This window comes from Bombina bombina, chromosome 2 (assembly GCF_027579735.1).
Source record: "Bombina bombina isolate aBomBom1 chromosome 2, aBomBom1.pri, whole genome shotgun sequence".
In the NCBI taxonomy this organism is placed as follows: Eukaryota; Metazoa; Chordata; class Amphibia; order Anura; family Bombinatoridae; genus Bombina; species Bombina bombina.
Genome location: NC_069500.1, coordinates 1231223030 through 1231243592, shown reverse-complemented (window position 1 = coordinate 1231243592; position 20563 = coordinate 1231223030). Strand labels below are relative to the sequence as shown.

The 20563-nt window shown below is 41.0% G+C and overlaps 1 protein-coding gene across 1 annotated transcript in view; it reads left to right on the top strand.

Annotated features, from left to right (window-relative positions):
- The window catches only part of ATP10D (ATPase phospholipid transporting 10D (putative)), a 452340-nt gene that overhangs the window by 263671 nt on the left and 168106 nt on the right, over positions 1-20563 (top strand). The window contains exon 10 of the mRNA XM_053703992.1: positions 10508-10728. Coding sequence (XP_053559967.1) covers positions 10508-10728 — 221 coding nt within the window. The remainder of the gene's footprint in view (positions 1-10507; positions 10729-20563) is intronic.

Below are 20563 nucleotides of genomic sequence, written 5' to 3'. Positions count from 1 at the left end.
CATAATACGGCTAGCCTATGAGACTGCTGGACAGCAGCCCCCTGAAAGGATTACAGCTCATTCTACTAGAGCTGTGGCTTCCACCTGGGCCTTTAAAAATGAGGCCTCTGTTGAACAGATTTGCAAGGCCGCGACTTGGTCTTCGCTTCACACCTTTTCCAAATTTTACAAATTTGATACTTTTGCTTCTTCGGAGGCTGTTTTTGGGAGAAAGGTTCTTCAGGCAGTGGTTCCTTCCGCTTAATCCCTGCCTTGTCCCTCCCATCATCCGTGTACTTTAGCTTTGGTATTGGTATCCCACAAGTAATGGATGATCCGTGGACTGGATACACTTAACAAGAGAAAACATAATTTATGCTTACCTGATCAATTTATTTCTCTTGTAGTGTATCCAGTCCACGGCCCGCCCTGTCATTTTAAGGCAGGTCTAAATTTTAATTAAACTACAGTCACCACTGCACCCTATGGTTTCTCCTTTCTCTGTTTGTTTCGGTCGAATGACTGGATATGGCAGTTAGGGGAGGAGCTATATAGCAGCTCTGCTGTGAGTGATCCTCTTGCAACTTCCTGTTGGGAAGGAGAATATCCCACAAGTAATGGATGATCCGTGGACTGGATACACTACAAGAGAAATAAATTTATCAGGTAAGCATAAATTATGTTTTTGCACCCCTTTCATGTGTTTAAGCTCTGAAACTGATCAATTTATATTTCTAAGAACTTGGTATGCACCCTGCTGACTACTAAAGACTAACCCTCTACATATCTGTTTCTAATTGGGCTTTTTTTAAATAACAACTGCAAAACAATTCACTTTATAAGAACTTTATGAACATGAATAGCCTTGCTGTCTGTGCACTAAAGCCCAGATTGACTTAGCCAAATAAGACAAATGGTGTGTGGATTTTTGCTGCAGTAAAAAGGATATTTAATATGCTTAAAAAAAAAAGGTTAAGACTTGGCTGATTTGTTATCCTATAGCAGCACATCAGAAATGTCTTATGCCATAGTGTGTACTATCCCACTAATTTAAGTTTTGGTGTAGTATGACACTTAACCAAACCAAAAATGTAATGAAGTCTGCATTTATTGTGAATTATTAGCCCGTACAGATGATTTTGTTCTGTCTGTAGTGTATCTTAAAGGGACATTATACACTCATTTTTTCTTTGCATAAATGTTTTGTAGATAATCTATTTATATAGCCCATAAAGTTTTTTTTTTTTAATTAATGTATAGTTTTGCTTATTTTTAAATAACATTGCTCTGATTTTCAGACTCCTAACCAAGCCCCAAAGTTTTATGTGAATACGCTCGACTACCTACTCCAGCTTGCTCCTGTTTGTGTAAAGGGTCTTTTCATATGCAAAAGAAGGGGGAGGGGGGGAGTGTCTTATTTGCCACTTGCAGTGGGCTTTCCACCTACCTTTTCAACAGAGCCAAAGTGACAGCTTCTAAGTAAGTTTTTAAACAGTTTTATACTGGATTTTTATATCAGTATCTGTGCATATTATTCTTTATAGTAGTGTCTATTACATGCAGTTATATGAAAATGAGTGTATACTGTCCCTTTAATAATCCATTTAGGCAAACTTATCAGCCTTTCTTTTTACTGCTATGGGGTGTTCATATTATTTTCATTATTTATTAGATTTGAGCGACTAGCACACAAAACAAACCTAGAGCATATGAAAGCTATGCCCCCAGTGAAATCTAAGGAAACTGTAGATGGGCATATCCTGTCACAAACTGGAAACTGTCATCTTAGAATGCTTATATGAGACTGAATTCAAACTTAGCTCTTGCAATAACCCACCCCAGTGCTCTCCACAGAAAATGTTTCAAGCTGGGTGGCATTGGGTAGCTGGGTGGGAGCTGTGTAATACTTTTACAATATTTATATTTTCTGTTATTTATAAATGTTACTTAAGCTATCTAAAGCACAAAATCTCAAATAAATTGATTTAATTATATATTTGTGCAACAAACATAGATCAAGTTTAATTTCTTTCTAATGACACGGTGAGTCCACGGATCATCATCAATTGTTAAATATCACTTCCCTACCCACAATCCCCAGTCATTCTCTTTGCCTCTAGTGCAAGGAGGAGGTGAAGTAAATAGGTGTCCTGATTATGATTCTTCTATCAAGATTTTTTTTATTTTGAAGTCAGGGCAGGATTTCTCTGATCTTCCATCACAATTTGGGTCTAGCTGTACTCCTCGTTAGTCTCTTCAGCAGGGCTGTGTTGGCTGTAAAGCAGTTAGGAACTTGTAAAGTGTACTTTGCTGCGTTTTCTTAACATGTTGCTGCCCTGGTATAGAAAGCCTGAGTAGGTTTACTCTGTCTTTCTTTTTACACAGGTCTTTGTGAGGAGTGGCATCCTCTCATACTTTGTGAGTCGTCTGGCTGTCGGATGGCTAGAATGCAGGTAAGTGCTTTTTATCTTCTAAAAGATGGGATATTGTGCACTTTATATATACTGCAACAATGATTGTGACATTTTATACTCTAGTTGGGCTATTATTGGGCAGCGTGCAGGCACTCGTGATTTTTAAGAGAGACAGACTGTTTCTTCTTCAGGGATGAAGGGGTTTATCAGTGTGTAGGGCTCTGTTTCCTTAAGCTGTTTATTAAGAATAAAATAAGGAATCAGATGGGCGATATAGGCTTGTGTGACAAGTGTGTGTGTGTGTATGTATGTATATATATATATATATATATATACACACACACACACACACACACGTATTTTTGTGGCAGACATTAGACATTTTCTAGTGAGGAGGAGGTTTTTTCTCTATCAGCTGGGAGCATGCACTTTATTAAGCACTGCTTCTCAGTCCGATGTGTTGCTCCTTCATGTATAATCCGCTCTTAGAGCGGTGGGGCGGTGTAGTCCGTCCGTTCAGAGAAGGAATAAGCTTAGTACTACGTTTTTTCTATTCCTGAGTCTTGTTGCCACCCTTCCTAAAAGCGCCATGTTGTTTAGCCTCAGGGAGAAAGCAGCCGCGCCATTTGTTTTGCACTCAGCTCTTAGCCACGTGACTCCGCCTCCTTGCTCCGAGATTGGAGCAGTGAGGTTTCTGCCCCTGTGTGAGGATAACATGAAAGTTATGTATTCTTATTAAATTCTTATGTATTAAAGGATAATACTTATGATTTAAAGGTTAACTTAAAAGTTTTTAGGGTAACCTTTATCTAGGGGAATCTGTTACAAAGTTAAAGTGAAGGTAAACTTTGATGAATGAAAGCCCTTTTTTTTTTTAAAATACTATTAAAAACGGGCACTTTCATCAAAGTTAAGAAGGCAGCCGTTTTGATTAAAAACGTACCTTTTGTTTTTTTCGCAGCCAGAGCAGCTTCCCTCACACGGAGATCCTCTCTTCACACGTCATCAATGACTAATCCAGCTTCCTCCAATCACGGCATGGCCTGAGGCAATGACTACCCTGGGGGGAAAGCCATGATTGGAGGAAGCTGGATTAGTCATTGATGACGTGTGAAGAGAGGATCTCTGGGTGGGGGAAGCTGCTCTTGCTGTGCAAAGAAGATAGTTAAGTTTTTAATCAAAACGACTGCTTTGTAAACTTTGATGAATGAAAGTTTCCCTGTTTTTAATAGTTTTTTTTATGCAAAGAAAAAATGAGTATAATGTCCCTTTAAAGTGATAGTATATTAATAATCAGAAATATGGCTTGTCTCTTGCCTAATTTTTCGATTTGTATATGCCTGCGATGGTAGAGCAGGCTGAGAAATAAAGTCTTTATATATGTTATGTTTTTTTTTTTTTTATCCTTAAAGTGAAGGTAAACTTTGATGAATGAAAGCCCGTTTTTTAAAAATGCTATTAAAAACAGGGGCACTTTCATTCATCAACGTTTACAAAGCAGCTGTTTTGATTAAAAACTCTTTTTTTCTTTTCACAGCCAGAGCAACTTCCCCCTCCTGGAATTCCTCTCTTCACACGTCAGCAATGACTAATCCTGCTTCCTCCAATCACAGCATGGCCTCAGCCAATGGCTACAAGAAAGCCTTGATTGGAGGAAGCCAGATTAGTCATTACTGACGTGTGAAGAGAGGATTTCCAGGAGGGGGGGAAGCTGCTTTGGCTGTGAAAAGAAAAAAAGGTAGGTTTTTATTCAAAACGGCGGCTTTGTAAACTTTGATGAATGAAAGTGCCCCTGTTTTTAATAGTATTTTAAAAAAAACGGGCTTTCATTCACCAAAGTTTTTACCTTCACTTTAAAGTGACAGTTTGGTGCATTTTAGGAGAATCCCTAATCTATTCTCTAAGTGGTTTTCTTATATAGATTGTCTTAGTCTAGACGTTGTATCTTTTAAAGTGACAAAACTATTTTTGTTTCCTTGTGTTTGTTCTTGGAGCGTAATGTCTGTTCCTTCGGACACACGTCTGCTCTGAACTACATTATAGAGTTTTTATGAAAATCTTAAAGGGATCTTCCTTTTAATTTTCTTTGGCCCTATGTCTCTCAGGATGATGATATCTAGGCATTGCCACAGTTTTCTCCTTAACGTCCCAAGCCTTTATGGCGTCGCATGCAGTACCTTGCGGTTCCTCTCAATATTCTGGAGGAGTTATTTGCTTGCAGAATTGTCTGCCCAGGTGGCTTTTGGCGTCTGTGGCTTTATCTGCCCTTTCCTTTATTTAAGGGAAATCGCAAGACGTTCTTTAAGGAATCCGATATTAAGGGTTCTGCTCCGTTTGCTGCTATGCATTTTGTCCTTCTTATAGTTTTATGAGCAGGATAGTCGGTAGCATCTGAGGGTTAAAACTACAATTTGGACAGTGTAATTCCTTCTTCTGGTACTGAAGTAGTTCTCTTCAGATTCAATCCTAATCTCACTTTTATTTAGGAAGTGTTGGCTACTTGGAAAACTTTGACTCTCCTGTCGTTGTCAATCCTCAAGAATCTAGTGAATTTTATATTTACTAGGATTCATTTGTTAAAAAATTTCCTGTTCTCGACCGTGCTAGGAGAATTTTATCAGGTATGGGAGAAGTCAGGGATTCCTTTTCCCCTTCTTCTGTCTGTAATAACCTGTTTCCTTTAAATATCACAGTGCTTAAGGTAGTAGGAGCCAATGATATTCTGGTTAAGAGAACTTCAATCCTTATTTAGGATAGCTGTACGTTTACGAATCTTTATGGACAAGTCTGGCATCCTTTTGGTGCAACGTCTTGTCGGATTCCATTTTGATGGACTCCATGAGGAGATGAATGTCAGAAAGGCTGTTAGGCCAATAATTTATTTCTGTTGCTGCTCTTTTTTGTAACCCAGGAGTCTTCCCCTTTATCTTTCAAGCAGGAGCAGTCCAAGTACTCTGGGATTCCCAGTTAGTCTTGGATAAGGGGGAAGTGCTGTCCTAGCCTGCCGGGCATTACAGCTGTTAAGCTGAGAAGCCTACTTGTGGCTTAGGGGTACAATCTATGCCTTATAGTTCTGCAGTGGCAGATTCAATTTTTAGGATTCCTCCAAATCCACGCTTCTGGCGTTTCCTTTTTTAAGGATGAGTCCTTGTTTGGACCTGGTCTGACGGTATTATCCTCTGACTTGCGGTTGAAAAGAGTTCTTCTATCACTTAAAGAAGAGATTTTGAGATGCAACACTAAATAAATTGCTCTTTCTCGTTGCTAAAACTCAAAAAAGTTAACAGTCCTCTAATGCTGTCAACCTAAAAACACAAGTACAAAAATATTGAGTGTGCTAATTAAAGCTGAGAGAGATATATATATATATTCCACACTATTGTGTTATAGGGTTTTGGATATAAGTGAGGTATGTAATGAAAAAATAAATTCAAAAAAATGTAATGAGGTTATGAAGAGGAAAGACTGGATAATAAAGCATGAATAGATTTTAATAAGGTATGAATTAGTCAATAGGATAAACTGTGTAGTCCCATAATTATAAAAAATGAGTAAATTAAAGTAGCACGTATAGTTCCTTAGGTAAAGTTTCCTCAAGATTAAATAGCAACGGGTTCGGTTTAGTGGTAGTACATACGTGTGAGGTTTTTTTCAGTTACATCTGGAGTAATTAAGGATCTGAGTAATCTTGTTGTGATAGCTCTAACAGTATCTCCGTAGTTTACTGATGAATGTTTGGTGAGCTAAGAAGCTTGGAGTACAAATGAGCCTTTTTTGGCGGCAGGTCCTGGGGCAGGAATTTTGCCTATAGAGTGCACTCGTAAACAAAAAAAGTGTCTCAAAGCACCTGTCCTACTGCCAGTACTAGCATATGTAATATATGTTTATAGATCTCCAGGTCCTCCTGCGATCAGTGTGATCTGTATTGTACAGGTGTCAGCTGTTTTTGCTGCAAGGTAAAAAAATTGATAATAGGCAGTCCTGGGACAGGGATTACGCATATGGAGTCATGCAGTGCTTTTATAAAATGACTCGATGCACTGATCCTATTGCCTATCCTCTTTAGAGAAACAAGAGTTGTGTTGTAGTAGTGAGCAAATCTACGCGTTTCAGCCGGGTGGCCTGCATCAAATATTTTTTTTTTTATTTTTTTTTTTTATTATTTTATTGAGGTAAAAATAAGAAAGTAACAGACAAAATAAATTGCAAAAGTCAAGTACAGACACGTAGAAAGAACATATCTCTCACAAAATGAATATCGTTCATGGGATGAGCAGGCCTGTTTTTACATCATAGATATATTATTACAAATAAACCTCATATTTTCTATATATATTATATCGCTATGCAGTAACTACTGGACCGGTCACTATTGGACCAACTGACACACTTAAACAAATATTATGTAGCAGTTACTTAGGGGCCACTCATGGGCCACATGAAAAAGGTAAACTAGTGAGGGGGGGGAATTATGAAAGACGCAATCGCTCTAAAGCCTGAAGTTAAAAGGAGTAGGACATAATGGGATTTGTAACTTCATGAACAGTTTAGGAAACATTGAGCTCTGGGGCCTGACACATTGGGCCACCTTATCCTATTTACAGGGTGTTTAAGTTAAATTCAAGCTAGGTTGATAAGGGCTCTGCCTAAGGCTTCTACAAAGAGAGTGCCATAGATACTCCGGCTAAATGCTACTGGCTTGCAAAGAGTCACTTAAGGTTGCAGGAGCTATTGTAGTTGCATCAAATATTTTACACTTAATAGCATATTATTATTTTTTTGCAATACACATACACAGTTTATCCTATTGACTACTTCACACCTTATTAAATTCTATTCATGCTTTATTATCCAGTCTTTACTCTTCATAACTTTTTAGAACTTTTTCTATCACTTGTCAAGTGGGTAAGACTAAAGGAATGTTTTCCTTTTTCCTCTTTCATCAGGGGTTATGTCTTTTAGACCAGTCTCAGATTTTTTCTTTCGGATGCAGATTTCTCTTTCTAGAGTATCTGCAATTCAGGTACGATGAGAAACTTTCCTTGAACAGGGCTCAGGATGTTCTTTTCTGGAGGTGAGCGTTCCAGCCCCTGTGTGGGAATGGGATCTGGGTCTTTATCTCAAGTATCTCTGGTGCTGACCTTCAAAGTAATATCCTTTCTCTTTTGGCTCTGGGTCTGTTAATAAGAACATAGACCGGAGGTATGTGTGTTTATTATTCCCAGGTTTCGAGATCTTTGCTAGCTTATGGGTTCTGCAGTTTAGAAAGACTTTTAGGTCCTGGGGTAGTACAAGGGTGTTCTTCTGGACTATAGATGGTTCAGGTGTCATCCTTCCTTTGAACTATCTCTTTTTCAAGAGATTTTGTCCAATCTACTTTCCCATGGATGGGGAAGTAACCTGAAGAAGTCTTCCCGCGTTCCATCTTCATGGGTGGACTTTTTAAACTTTTTATTTAGAAGAAGTTTTCTAACAGAGGTCAGATGTCAATGATTTATTCCTTTTCCTCTCTCTGCAGTCTAATGCCCAGCCTACAGCAAGCTCTAGTTGTCCGGTAGATGGCTTAGCCTTTTACAACCAGTAGGTTGGGAGTTAGGATCTAACTGCAGCTGCATTTACTTAATTTTTAAGTAAATCGATATAGGAGGGAATTGGTCTTATGGTTTCCATGGACTTCATTCCTTTTGCTATTTTCCATAAAATGGAGAACATTTGGACCTGTCGTAAAGAATAGATATAAATCAGTCTACAAGAGTCTCTTTGCAGTAGTATTGTTTTTAGGAATATCTTTCTCAGGGTGCGTGCTTCTGGAGATAATCCTGGGTTATGTATTCACGGATGCCAACCTGCTGGGCTCGTATGCTGTTTGGTCTTATTAAAATTATGGACTCTGGAGTGTCTGCTCTTCTCTTTAACATTTGGAGTAGAGAGCGATTTTCAATGCTCTGATAGCTTGGCCTCTTGACATCGGTCTTTTTTAGCTTGGTTCCAGTCGGACTATATCACCTCTTGGTTTATATCAACCATCAGGGAGGAACTTTGGGTTCCTTAGCCATATAGAAGGTGACTTGGATTGTTCATTGGGCAGAAGCTGACAATTGATGTCTGTTGTCCAGTGCTGGACAATTGGAAATCAGATTTCTGTACAGACCGTTATTTCTTTCCGGGGAGTGGGTTCTCCTTCGAGGTGGTTTCTAGGTAAACCCTCAAATGGGGGGCCCGGAGTTGACCTCTGAGGGCGTTTCAGCAGAACCCCAAGTTTCCAAGGTACGGTTCACGGTCAAGTAATCCACTGACCGCCTTGATTGATGTTCATGTGTTTTTTTCTTGGATTTCAGTTTGGCATACCTGTTTTCCTCCGTTTGCTTCCCTCCACGAGTCATTGCTCGTATTCAACAGGTGAGAGCGGCGGGGATTCTCATAGCCTCTACGTGACTCTGCAGGATCTGGAATGCAGACCTATGGCTAACGTTGTATCTAGTCTTTGGAGACTGTACCTGAGAAAGGCCCTTCTGAGTCTAGTTTCTCTGATGCTGCCTACTTGAAAATTGAACACTTGGTTTTGTGTTAGCGTGGGATTCCGAGTCAGTCATTGAGACCATGACTTAGGCTTGCTTTCCTGTTTCTAGAAGAATTGCCATAGAATATGATGTATTTTCTTTATTGGTGTGTATCTAAGGGATCTCTTGGAGTGGAGTCAGGATCCTAGAAATTTGTCCATTCTCTAGGATGTCTGGAGACAGTCAGTACCCTAAGGGGTCAGATTCTGCGTTGTCTATTTGGCTACTTATTCGTCTGGCGGTCGTGCCAGATGTGCAGTCTTTTTATCAGGCCTGTCCTTAATGTAGGCTGCTCCTCCTTGGAGCAATAACCTTGTTCTTAGGGTTTTGTGGTACATTCTGTAGATATTAAGTGTTATCTCTTAAGGCTATCTTTTCTGCTCGGAGAGTCTCGGAACTCTCAGCTTGGCATTATGTTTCGCCTTATCTTATCTTTGTTGCAGATAAGGTGGTTCTTCGTATTAAGTTATGTTTTCTTCCTTACTTGTGTCGGATGGGAATATTATGTAGGGAATTGTTTTTCCTTGTCTGTCCCAAACCTCCTTACCATAAGGAACATTGGTGGCACAACTTGAATGTTGTGCGTGTTCTTAATTTCTTTCTACAGGCAACTAAGGATTTTCGCCCGTTTTCTGTTTGGATGTTTGTTTTTCTGAGACAGCTACTTCTCTTTCCCTTTGTTTGGAAGTATGATTTGTTTGGTTATGAGACTGCTGGACATCAACCTCTTGAGAGAATTACAGCTCTTTTCTCTAGGGCTGTATCTGCTTCTTGGTTTTTCAAGAATGAAGCTTCTGTTGATCAGATTTGCAAGGCTACAACTTGGTCCTTTCTGCTTAAATTTTTCTGAATTTTTCAAATTTGATAGTTTGCCTTGTCTGAGGCTGCTTTTGGAAGAAAGGTTCTTCAAGCAGTGGTGCCTTCTGTTTAGGTTACCTGTCTTGCCCCTCCCTTATCTGTTTCCTCTAGCTTGGGTATTGATTCCCAACAGTAATTGATGATGATCCGTGGACTCACCATGTCATTAGAAAGAAAACAAAATTTATGCTTACCTGATAAATTTATTTCTTTGACACGGTGAGTCCACAGCCCGCCCTGTATTTTTCAGACAGTTTTTCTTTGTTATATAAACCTCAGGCACCTCTGCACCTTGTGTTATTTCCTTTATCTCCTTTCACTTGGTCGAATGACTGGGGATTGTGGGTAGGGAAGTGATAGCTTTGCTCTGGTGCTCTTTGCCTCCTCGTGCTTGCCAGGAGTGATATTCCCAACAGTAATTGATGATGATCCGTGGACTCACCGTGTCAAGAAATAAATACATTTATCAAGCAAGCATAAATTAACTTTTTTGCTAATTTTAGAATAATGTTGACTAAAATTTTAGCTGGGTGGTCGGTAAAATCAGCCGGGTGGTGTGCCCATTAAATAGGTCTTGGGGAGAACACTGCACCATTTTGTAAGGTTGTTATGTGCAAGTCTTATTATCTTCAGCTTCTATAATGCTGCCACTTTATTTTATAGGTTAAGTGTTAATTTTTGTCTTTCTATGTACAGCAAAAAGGTTGGCATCCTATCAAGAATCTGATATGCATTGTGAAGGCGACACATGCTTTTCCCGAAGCTTTACATCTAAGCACAACATTCCCAGCACCAAGATAATTATCAGTGCTGTGAGCAACAAGTCCTTAAATAAAATCTCTGGGAGCAGTTTAGCCCTCGGTGGAGATGGCAACAGGGCCAGTTTACCAAGGCATGTTGCTTTCAGTAGCCCAATGGTATGTACTGTATAACAATATTTGTGTTTTTTGTTTTTAAAATGTTATTTTTTAGCACATTACTCAAAATTAGGGCTGGACGATATGGGCAAAAATGAAAATTGCGATTCTAATCTCGATTTTCTTATAAATGAATATAACACCTTAATTTTTCAATAAAAAAATGTATTTAACACTACAGAATCTTAATGTACATGTTTCTCAATGTCCAATACACTCTTGGAGCATAAAAATACAAACCACAAAATAGTTTAAATAAAATTAGCTACCTGTGCTGTGGTTACATAGTAGCCACTAGCCAGTTCTTAGGTCTTCTTACACAACATTGTCATGTTTTCTTGGGCAGTCATTCTTACTGCGGTATGATTAACATATGAACTTCCCATACATCAGTAAAAAATATATCTTTCAAAAACTAAGCCTCTTCTTTAAAAGAAAGTCTTGTTGAAGGGTTTAAAAACATTTCATAATGTGCACCATGGAAAATTGTAAACAGGCTTTATTTTACCTGTGCAGGCAGCTGTGACTGCTGCCATCAGAACTGAGGCAAACTGGCAAATTCCTCAATAGCGCAGCTCCTGCATAGCCTCTCTACTCCCCCCACCCCCTCCTTTTTCTACAGAAGCCCACGTGCAATGAACAGTTACAGCCAGCCCTCCTGTACGTCATAGGTGACGTCATAGGGGGCGGGGCTAAAAATTGCATACTCTCACGGTTTTTAAATGGCATATGCGATTAATTGTGCAGCTCTACTCCAAAATGCAACGGAAAATAGCACAAATATTGCACATAATGTATTGGCTACACGTGGGAATCTGTTGTTGCAAGTAGATGGTTTAAAAATTGTAACTAAAGCATTTTATAAATGCGTGTGTATTTAGAATAGCCAATAGCTATAGAATATAGAATAGTTATATGCAGCCAAATAAATATATAACACTAAACATAATGTACTCACAGGAAGGTGCAAAGAAGATTATGGTTCTCAGCCATAAAATTCCAGTTTAATGAAACCGTAATAAACTGCTCATATATTTATACCACCTTTTTCAAGAGTAATTTAAAATATCACACAAATAAACTAAATTACAAATCTTCCTAGTACAATTTATAGGTGTGCCGAATTCTGCCTACCTAGGTATCTCTTTATCAAAGAATAACATGGCAACAAAGACAATTTGATTGTAGAAGTAAATTGGAACTTTTTTGTTTAATATCTCTTTAAAGATCTACTTTAACACATATTTTTTTGGTTTGTCTTATAGTTAGACTGTCATATTTATCCTATTCGTTTTCTCTTAAAAACATAAATTATGCTTACCTGATAATTTCTTTTCCCTCTGTATGAGGAGAGTCCACGGCATCATTCCTTACTGTTGGGAAATACTGAACCTGGCCACCAGGAGGAGGCAAAGACACTCCAGCCAAAGACTTAAATACTCACCCTACTTCCCTCATAACCCAGTCATTCTGCCAAGGGATCAAGGAACAGTAGGAGAAACATCAGGGTATAAATGGTGCCGGAAGTGTAAAACAAAATTTTGGTCCACACATCGGAGTTTACGTGCTGGGGCCGTGGACTCTCCTCATACAGAAGGAAATGAAATTATCAGGTAAGCATAATTTATGTTTTCCTTCTTAATATGAGGAGAGTTCACTGCATCATTCCTTACTGTTGGGAAAACTATACCCAAGCTCTAGAGGACACTGAATAACGGGAGGGGTAAAAGAAAAGGCAGACCCTAGTCTGAGGACCAGTTAGCCGCCTTACAAATCTGATCCATAGATGTCTAGTTCTTAAAGGCCCAAGAGGAAGCCACCGCTCTAGTGGAATGAGCCGTAATCCTCTGAGGAGGTGTAAGTTCTGCTGACTCATAAGCTAAGCATATAACACTCCTCAACCAAAAAGATAAGGAAGTTGCAGAGGCCTTCTGACCCTTACGCTTCCCAGAGTAGATACCAAACAAGGAAGAAGTTTGTCTAAACTCCTTAGTAGCTTGAAGATAAAACTTCAAAGCTCGAACAACATCCAGATTATAAAGTAAACGTTCCTTCAAAGAAGAAGGATTAGGACACAAGGAAGGAACCACAATCTCCTGATTGATGTTACGATCAGATACCACCTTAGGAAGAAAACCCAAGGGGGTACGAATGACAGCCTTATCAGTGTGGAACACTAGATAGGGAGGCTCACATTGTAAGGCAGCCATTTCGGAAACTTTGTGTTCCGACGCAATAGCCAATAGAAAAAGAACCTTCCAGGACAACAATTTAATGTCAATCAAATGCATAGGCTCACACGGAGCCCGTTGCAAAAACTTAAGATAAAGATTCAAACGCCAAGGTGGAGCATTAAATCTAAACACAGATCCTGATCAGAGCCTTAACGAAGGATTGAATGTCAGGAAGCTCTGCAAGCCTCTTGTGCAGCAAAACAGAAAGGGACGAAATCTGTCCCCTCAGGGAGCTGGCAGAAAGGCCCTTCTCCAGACCCAGCCTGGAGAAAGGAAAGAATCCTGGCAGCCTTGACCTTATGCTAGGTGAAACCATGCTCTTCAGACCAAAACAAGTAAGCTCTCCACACCTTATGGTAGAGGCGAAGAGTAACAGGCTTACAAACCTGAATGAGAGTGTCAATAACCCTCTCAGAAAAACCTCTTTTGGCTAAGACTAAGTGTTCAATCTCCACGCAGTCAGCCTCAGAGAATCTAGATTTGAACAAAAGGACCCTGTTCCAGCAGATCCCTGCGACAAGGTAACTCCATGGAGGAGATGAGGACATCCCCACCAGGTCCGCAAACCACATCCTTCATGGCCACGATGGAGCAATCAGTATCACTGAAGTTCTCTCCTGCTTGATGCGGGCCACTACACGAGGGAGAAATGGTAACGTGGAAAAATGTAAATTAGATTGAATCTCCAAGGCACTGCTAATGCATCTGTTAGCTCTGCATGAGGATCCCTGGACCGCAACCCAAATCTGGGTAGCTTGGAATTGAGCCGGGACGCCGCAAACACCTCGGGGTGAAGAGACCATTCTCCTGGATGAAAGGATTGTTTGCTGAGGAAATCCGCCTACCAGTTGTCCACACCCGGAATGTGCAGTTGTGGGCCTCCGCCCATTTCAGAATCCGAGATTCTTCCTTCATTGCTAGGGAGCTCCTCATTCCCCCTTGATGGTTGAGGTAAGCCACCAAGGTTATGTTGTCTGATTTGGAATCTGATAAACAGGGACGAACCCAGAAGAGGCCAAGCCTTCAGAGCATTGAAGATCGATCAAAGTTCCAAAATAATTATCTGGAGGAGGGATTCCTCTCCAGTGCACAGGTCCTGTGCTTTCCTGGCACCCCAAACAGCTCTCCATCCTGATAGACTTACATCCGTAGTCACAATTTCCCAGGATGGTCTCAAGGTGATCTGGACAGAGCCACCAAGAGAGCGATTCTCTCGACAAGTTGTCCAGAGAAATCTGTTGAGACAGATCCGAATGATCGCTGTTCCACTATCTCAGCATGCACAGCTGAATTGGTCTGAGATGGAATATGGCAAAAGGAATTCCACACTGGTACTGGGAATAAGAGAACCCTTTTCTAAGTTTTTCTTCCATCCATGAGATCGAAGAAGAAATAGAAGATCTTTCGAATGGTCCTCTGCCAGATGACAGGATGGTGCTTGAACCAGAATATCGTCCAAGTATGGCGCTACTGCTATACCTCTGGTTCTGGCCACTGCAAGCAGAGCCTCTAGAACCTTCATAAAGACTCTTGGAGCAGTAGCTAGACCAAATGGAAGTGCAATAAACTGGAAGTGCTGGTCCAGGAACGCAGACCTTAGGAACTTGAAGTGTTCCTTGTGTATTGGAACGTGAAGGTAAGCATCCTTCATATCTGTTGTGGCCATGAACTGTACTTCCTGAACTAAGGGAAGGATGGACCTCATTGTCTCCATTTTGAACGAGGGGACAGATAAGAATTTGTTTAAGCACTTTAGGTCCAGAATCGGGAGGAAAGTTCCCTCCTTTGGGACCACAAAAAGGTTTGAGTAGTATCCCAGACCTCTTTCTGCAAGAGGTACCGGTTCAATGACTCCCAGGGAGGAGAGATCCCTCACGCACCCCAGAAAGGCTTCTCTCTTTTCTGGCCTTGAAGACAGGTTTGACAAGAGGAATCTGCCCTTAGGTGGATGAGACTTGAAACCTATCCTGTATCCCTTAGCGATGACCTCCAGGACCCACGGGTCTTGCACGTCCCCAAACCAAGCGTCCGAAAACAGTGACAGTCTGCCCCCTACAAGATCCAGAGCCGGATCGGGGGCCACCCCTTCATGCCGACTTTGTCTCGGCGGGCTTCTTGTTTTGCTTGGATTTATTCCATGACTGAGCCAGCTTCCATGTCCCCTTGGATTGCTCTGGCTTTGTGGAGGGCTCATGACGTTGGGATTTATCCAAACCAAAATTAAGACCTTGTCCTTCAGGCTTGTTCTTCTTATCTTGCGGTAAAAAGGCACCCTTGACTCCAGTAACCGTGGAGATAATTGAGTCCAGGCCTGGACCAAATAGAATCTTTCCCTTAAATGGGAGGGAAAGAAGTCTTGACTTCGAAGTCATGTTCACATACCAAGACTTCAGCCAGAGTTGCCAACAGGCTTGAACAGAAAAAACCTGAAGCCTTAGCGTTCAGGTGAAATAATTTGCATATTTGCATCACAAATAAAAGAAATTAGCCACCCTTAAGGCCTTAATTCTTTCCTGAATCACGTCGAGGGGACCCTCCACCTCAGTTAACTCAGATAAAGAGTTGCACCAGTACGTAGCCGCTCCAGCAACCGCCGCTGCCGGTTGAAACAAATATCCCATATGTTGAAACATCTTTCTTAACAGAGTTTCTATCTTCTTATCCATGGGCTCCTTAAACGACAAACTATCCTCAAGCGGGATAGTAGTGCGCTTAGCAAGCGTGGAGATAGCGCCATCCATCTTGGGTATGGAACCCCACAACTCCAATTAAGAGTCCGGAACCGGGAATAATTTCTTAAAGGAAGAAGGGAAAAATTAAGAACCAAGTCTTTCCCATTCATTCTTAATAATGTTCGCCATCTTTACAGGAACCGGAAAAGTCTGTGGTACAACCCTGTCCTCGTAGACCTTATCTAATTTAGAAATTAAAAGTTCCTCAGGCAATTTTGGCTCCGGTACCTCTGAAGTAGCCAAAACTTCCTTTAGCAGGAAGTGTAAATGTTCAATCCTAAATCTAAAGTCTGGTTACTCCGCAGCTGGAGGTCTAGAGGCAGCAGATTCCGACCCAGAAAAATCTAGTATCAGATAAATCCAAAAGCTAGCAGATGACCCCTGGGAAGCATAGCAATATTTAACATTTTGCTTTCGCTTAGCAGGGCGAGGTAAAGCACTAAAGGCCGCAGACACTGCCGTTTGCAACTGCTCTGCAAAATCTGGCGGTAAATTTGCCACTCCAGATGGAGGATTAGGAGTGCTACGGGATAGCTGCATGTGTATTGGGAGATGACTGTAGGGTGCGCACCTCACGGGCCGGAGACTCCTGAGAGGTGAACGGCTCATTGGTACTAAACATATTTTACCTTTTTTGATATTATTACATTAAGGCATGTGGAACATAATTGCGCAGGTGGGTATACCGTGGCCTCCTCACAATATAGACGGGTATTAGACTTGGGTAAAGAGGGAGTACCCTCTAACGCGTCAGAATCCTCCATAGCTTACTCTTATAAAGCAGACTGTTAATAAGATAAAACAACACCTTTATACCCCCAATGGTTGAGGCAACAGGGAAAAACCGCTTTGTCTCCTGTAATCCGCACGGCCAGGAAAGCGGAAAACCGTGTGATCACACCCGGTCACATGGTGCGCAATGCAGGGCCACCCCTGCTGTAGTAAAAAGCACGCCAAGCCTTCCCAGGATGCGCCTCCTACTAAAACGAAAGTAAAACAACAACGTTCCAACATCTGCCTGAGCCTCATCTCACACATGTCGCAGCATATTCATAGTAATACAATTATGTGATTAATTCCCCTTGTTCAATAATCCCCCTCTGGAGATATTAACCCTTGATTCCACACAGATAAAAGGAGCCACACTGTGACCCTGTCTTCTAGCGTTATCATATGTATTTAAAAACTGAAATGATCTTACCGGAATCTATGCCATGGAACAGGAACACAGCCTCTCAAGTTTGACAGTCTTGTAGCATTGCACCCAACATGGACTTGAGTGATGAAAGCAGGCAGTGAAACTCGTCAAAACTAATTGCTTAGGAGCTGTTAATACGAGTCTGGATGGGTACGCAGAAAGACTCTCCCTGCATCTCCAGATTCTAACTTTCGTCAATGCTCTCACTGAGAGGCTGACAAGACTACTTAAAACTCCAGTCCCATCTCGAAGGGTAGATACCCTTCCTAAGGAACTACTCCGAAATCTTCTGGCACTTCTCTGCCATCCTCCTGTGACAAAAGGCAAAGAATGACTGGGATATGAGGGAAGTAGGGGGAGTATTTAAACCTTTGGCTTGGTTGTCTTTGCCTCCTCCTGGTGGCCAGGTTCAGTATTTCCCAACAGTAAGGAATGATGCCGTGGCCTCTCCTCATATTAAGAATGAAATGGGTACTAGCTTAGCTATTGAGGAACTGATGCTGGCAGAAAAGGGGGTGCTTTGTGTAGGAAAGGCCTCTTCCCCTGGAACTTTCTACATTCTCATACCTGTACATTACATGATTTATGAAATTGGCTTAGCCTTTTGTATATTTTTATTGTAGATAAGATTATATAGATTCTAGGTTCCTTTATTCAAAAACTAGAAAAGAGCTTCACTTGTCCAAAACATTGTCACTTACTCTACATAGACTGTGCACAGTTTAAATACTTAAAGGGACAGTGTACTCCAGATTTTTATTGTTTAAAAAGCTAGGTAATCCCTTTATTACCCATTCCCCAGTTTTGCATAACCAACACAGTTATATTAAAGTGATGGTAAATTAAAAACCTTATTTGTGCCATTCAATGCTTCATTGATGCAAACACACACATTTTAAACTTAACTTATATATAACTACTACTTTGCTACTGCACTCTTCGACAGCCCCGACACTAAGACCTTTTTCTCTTGTAAGGTGTATCCAGTCCACGAATCATCCATTACTTATATAGCTCCTCCCCTAACTGCCATATCCAGTCATTCTCTTGCAACTCTCAACAAGCATGGAGGTAGTAAGAGAAAGTGGTGAAATATAGTTAGTTTTTTTCTTCAATCAAAAGTTTGTTATTTTTAAATGGTACCAGAGTTGTACTATTTTATCCCAGGCAGTAAATAGAAGATGAATCTGCCTGTGTTTTCTATGATCTTAGCAGGTTGTAACTAAGATCCATTGCAGTTCTCACATATGTCTGAGGAGAGAGGTAACTTCAGCGGGAGAATGGCGTGCAGGTTATCCTGCTATGAGGTATGTGCAGTTACAATTTTTTCTAGAGATGTAAATGCTAGAAAATGCTGCTGATACCGGATTAATGTAAGGTAAGCCTGGATACAGTGATTTAATAGAGACTGGTATCATGCTTACTCTCAGAGGTAATACTCTTAGAAAATTGCAATATAAAACGTTTGCTGGCATGTTTAAGTGTTTTTATATATGTTTTGGTGATAAAACTTATTGGGGCCTAGTTTTTCCACATGGCTGGCTTAAATTTTGCCTAGAAACAGTTTCCTGAGGCTTTCCACTGTTGTAGCATGAGTGGGAGGGGCCTATTTTAGCACTTTTTTGCGCAGTTAAAATTACAGACTGAGACATCCAGCTTCCCTCAGGAGTCCCCTGAATGCTATAGGACATCTCTAAAGGGCTCAAAGGCTTTCCAAAGTCGTTTATTGGGGAAGGTAGGGCCACAGCAGAGCTGTGGCAGTTTGTTCTGACTGTTAAAAAACATCTATATCATTTTTTTGATCCGTTTTTTGAACTAAGGGGTTAATCATCCATTTGCAAGCGGGTGCAATGCTCTGTTAGCTTATTACATACACTGTAAAAATTTCGTTTGATTTACTGCCGTTTTTCACTGTTTTTCAAATTCTGACAAATTTGTTTCTCTTAAAGGCACAGTACCGTTTTTTATATTTGCTTGTTAACTTGATTTAAAGTGTTTTCCAAGCTTGCTAGTCTCATTGCTAGTCTGTACAAACATGTCTGACTTAGAGGAAACTCCTTGTTCATTATGTTTAAAAGCCATGGTGGAACCCCCCTCTTAGAATGTGTACCAAATGTACTGATTTCACTTTAAGCAATAAAGATCATATTCTGTCTTTAAAAAATTTATCACCAGAGGAATCTGACGAGGGGGAAGTTATGCCGACTAACTCTCCCCACGTGTCAGATCCTTTGACTCCCGCTCAAGGGACTCACGCTCAAATTGCACCAAGTACATCTAGGGCGCCCATAGCGTTTACTTTACAAGACATGGCGGCAGTCATGGATAATACACTGTCAGCGGTATTAGCCAGACTACCTGAATTTAGAGGAAAGCGAGATAGCTCTGGGTTAAGACGAAATACAGAGCATACTGACGCTTTAAGAACCATGTCTGATACTGCCTCACAATATGCAGAAGCTGAGGAAGGAGAGCTTCAGTCTGTGGGTGATGTTTCTGATTCAGGGAAGATGATGCAACCTGATTCTGATATGTCTACATTTAAATTTAAGCTTGAACACCTCCGCGTGTTGCTCAGGGAGGTTTTAGCTGCTCTGAATGACTGTGATACAATTGCAGTGCCAGAGAAATTGTGTAGACTGGATAAATACTATGCAGTGCCGGTGTGTACTGATGTTTTTCCAATACCTAAAAGGTTTACAGAAATTATTAATAAGGAATGGGATAGACCAGGTGTGCCGTTCTCTCCCACTCCTATTTTTAGAAAAATGTTTCCAATAGACGCCACCACACGGGACTTATGGCAGACAGTCCCTAAGGTGGAGGGAGCAGTTTCTACTCTAGCAAAGCATACTACTATCCCTGTCGAGACAGTTGTGCTTTTTTAGATCCAATGGATAAAAAATTAGAGAGTTACCTTAAGAAAATGTTTGTTCAACAAGGTTTTATCCTACAGCCCCTTGCATGCATTGCTCCTGTCACTGCTGCTGCGGCGTTCTGGTTTGAGTCTCTGGAAGAGGCTTTACAGGTAGCGACTCCATTAGATGACATACTTGACAAGCTTAGAGCACTTAAGCTAGCCAATTCTTTTGTTTCTGATGCCATTGTTCATTTGACTAAACTAACGGCTAAGAATTCTGGTTTTGCTATCCAGGCGCGCAGAGCGCTATGGCTTAAATCATGGTCAGCTGACGTTACTTCAAAGTCTAAGCTGCTTAACATTCCCTTCAAGGGGCAGACCCTATTCGTGCCTGGTTTGAAGGAGATTATTGCTGATATCACTGGAGGAAAAGGTCATGCCCTTCCTCAGGACAGGTCCAAATCAAGGGCCAAACGGTCTAATTTTCGTGCCTTTCGAAACTTCAAGGCAGGTGCGGCATCAACTTCCTCTAATGCAAAACAAGAGGGAACTTTTTCTCAGTCCAAGACGGTCTGGAGACCTAACCAGACCTGGAACAAAGGTAAGCAGGCCAAAAAACCTGCTGCTGCCTCTAAGACAGCATGAAGGAACGGCCCCCTATCCGGTAACGGATCTAGTAGGGGGCAGACTTTCACTCTTCGCCCAGGCGTGGGCAAGAGATGTCCAGGATCCCTGGGCGTTGGAAATTATATCTCAGGGATATCTTCTGGACTTCAAAGCTTCCCCCCCAAAAGGGAGATTTCACCTTTCA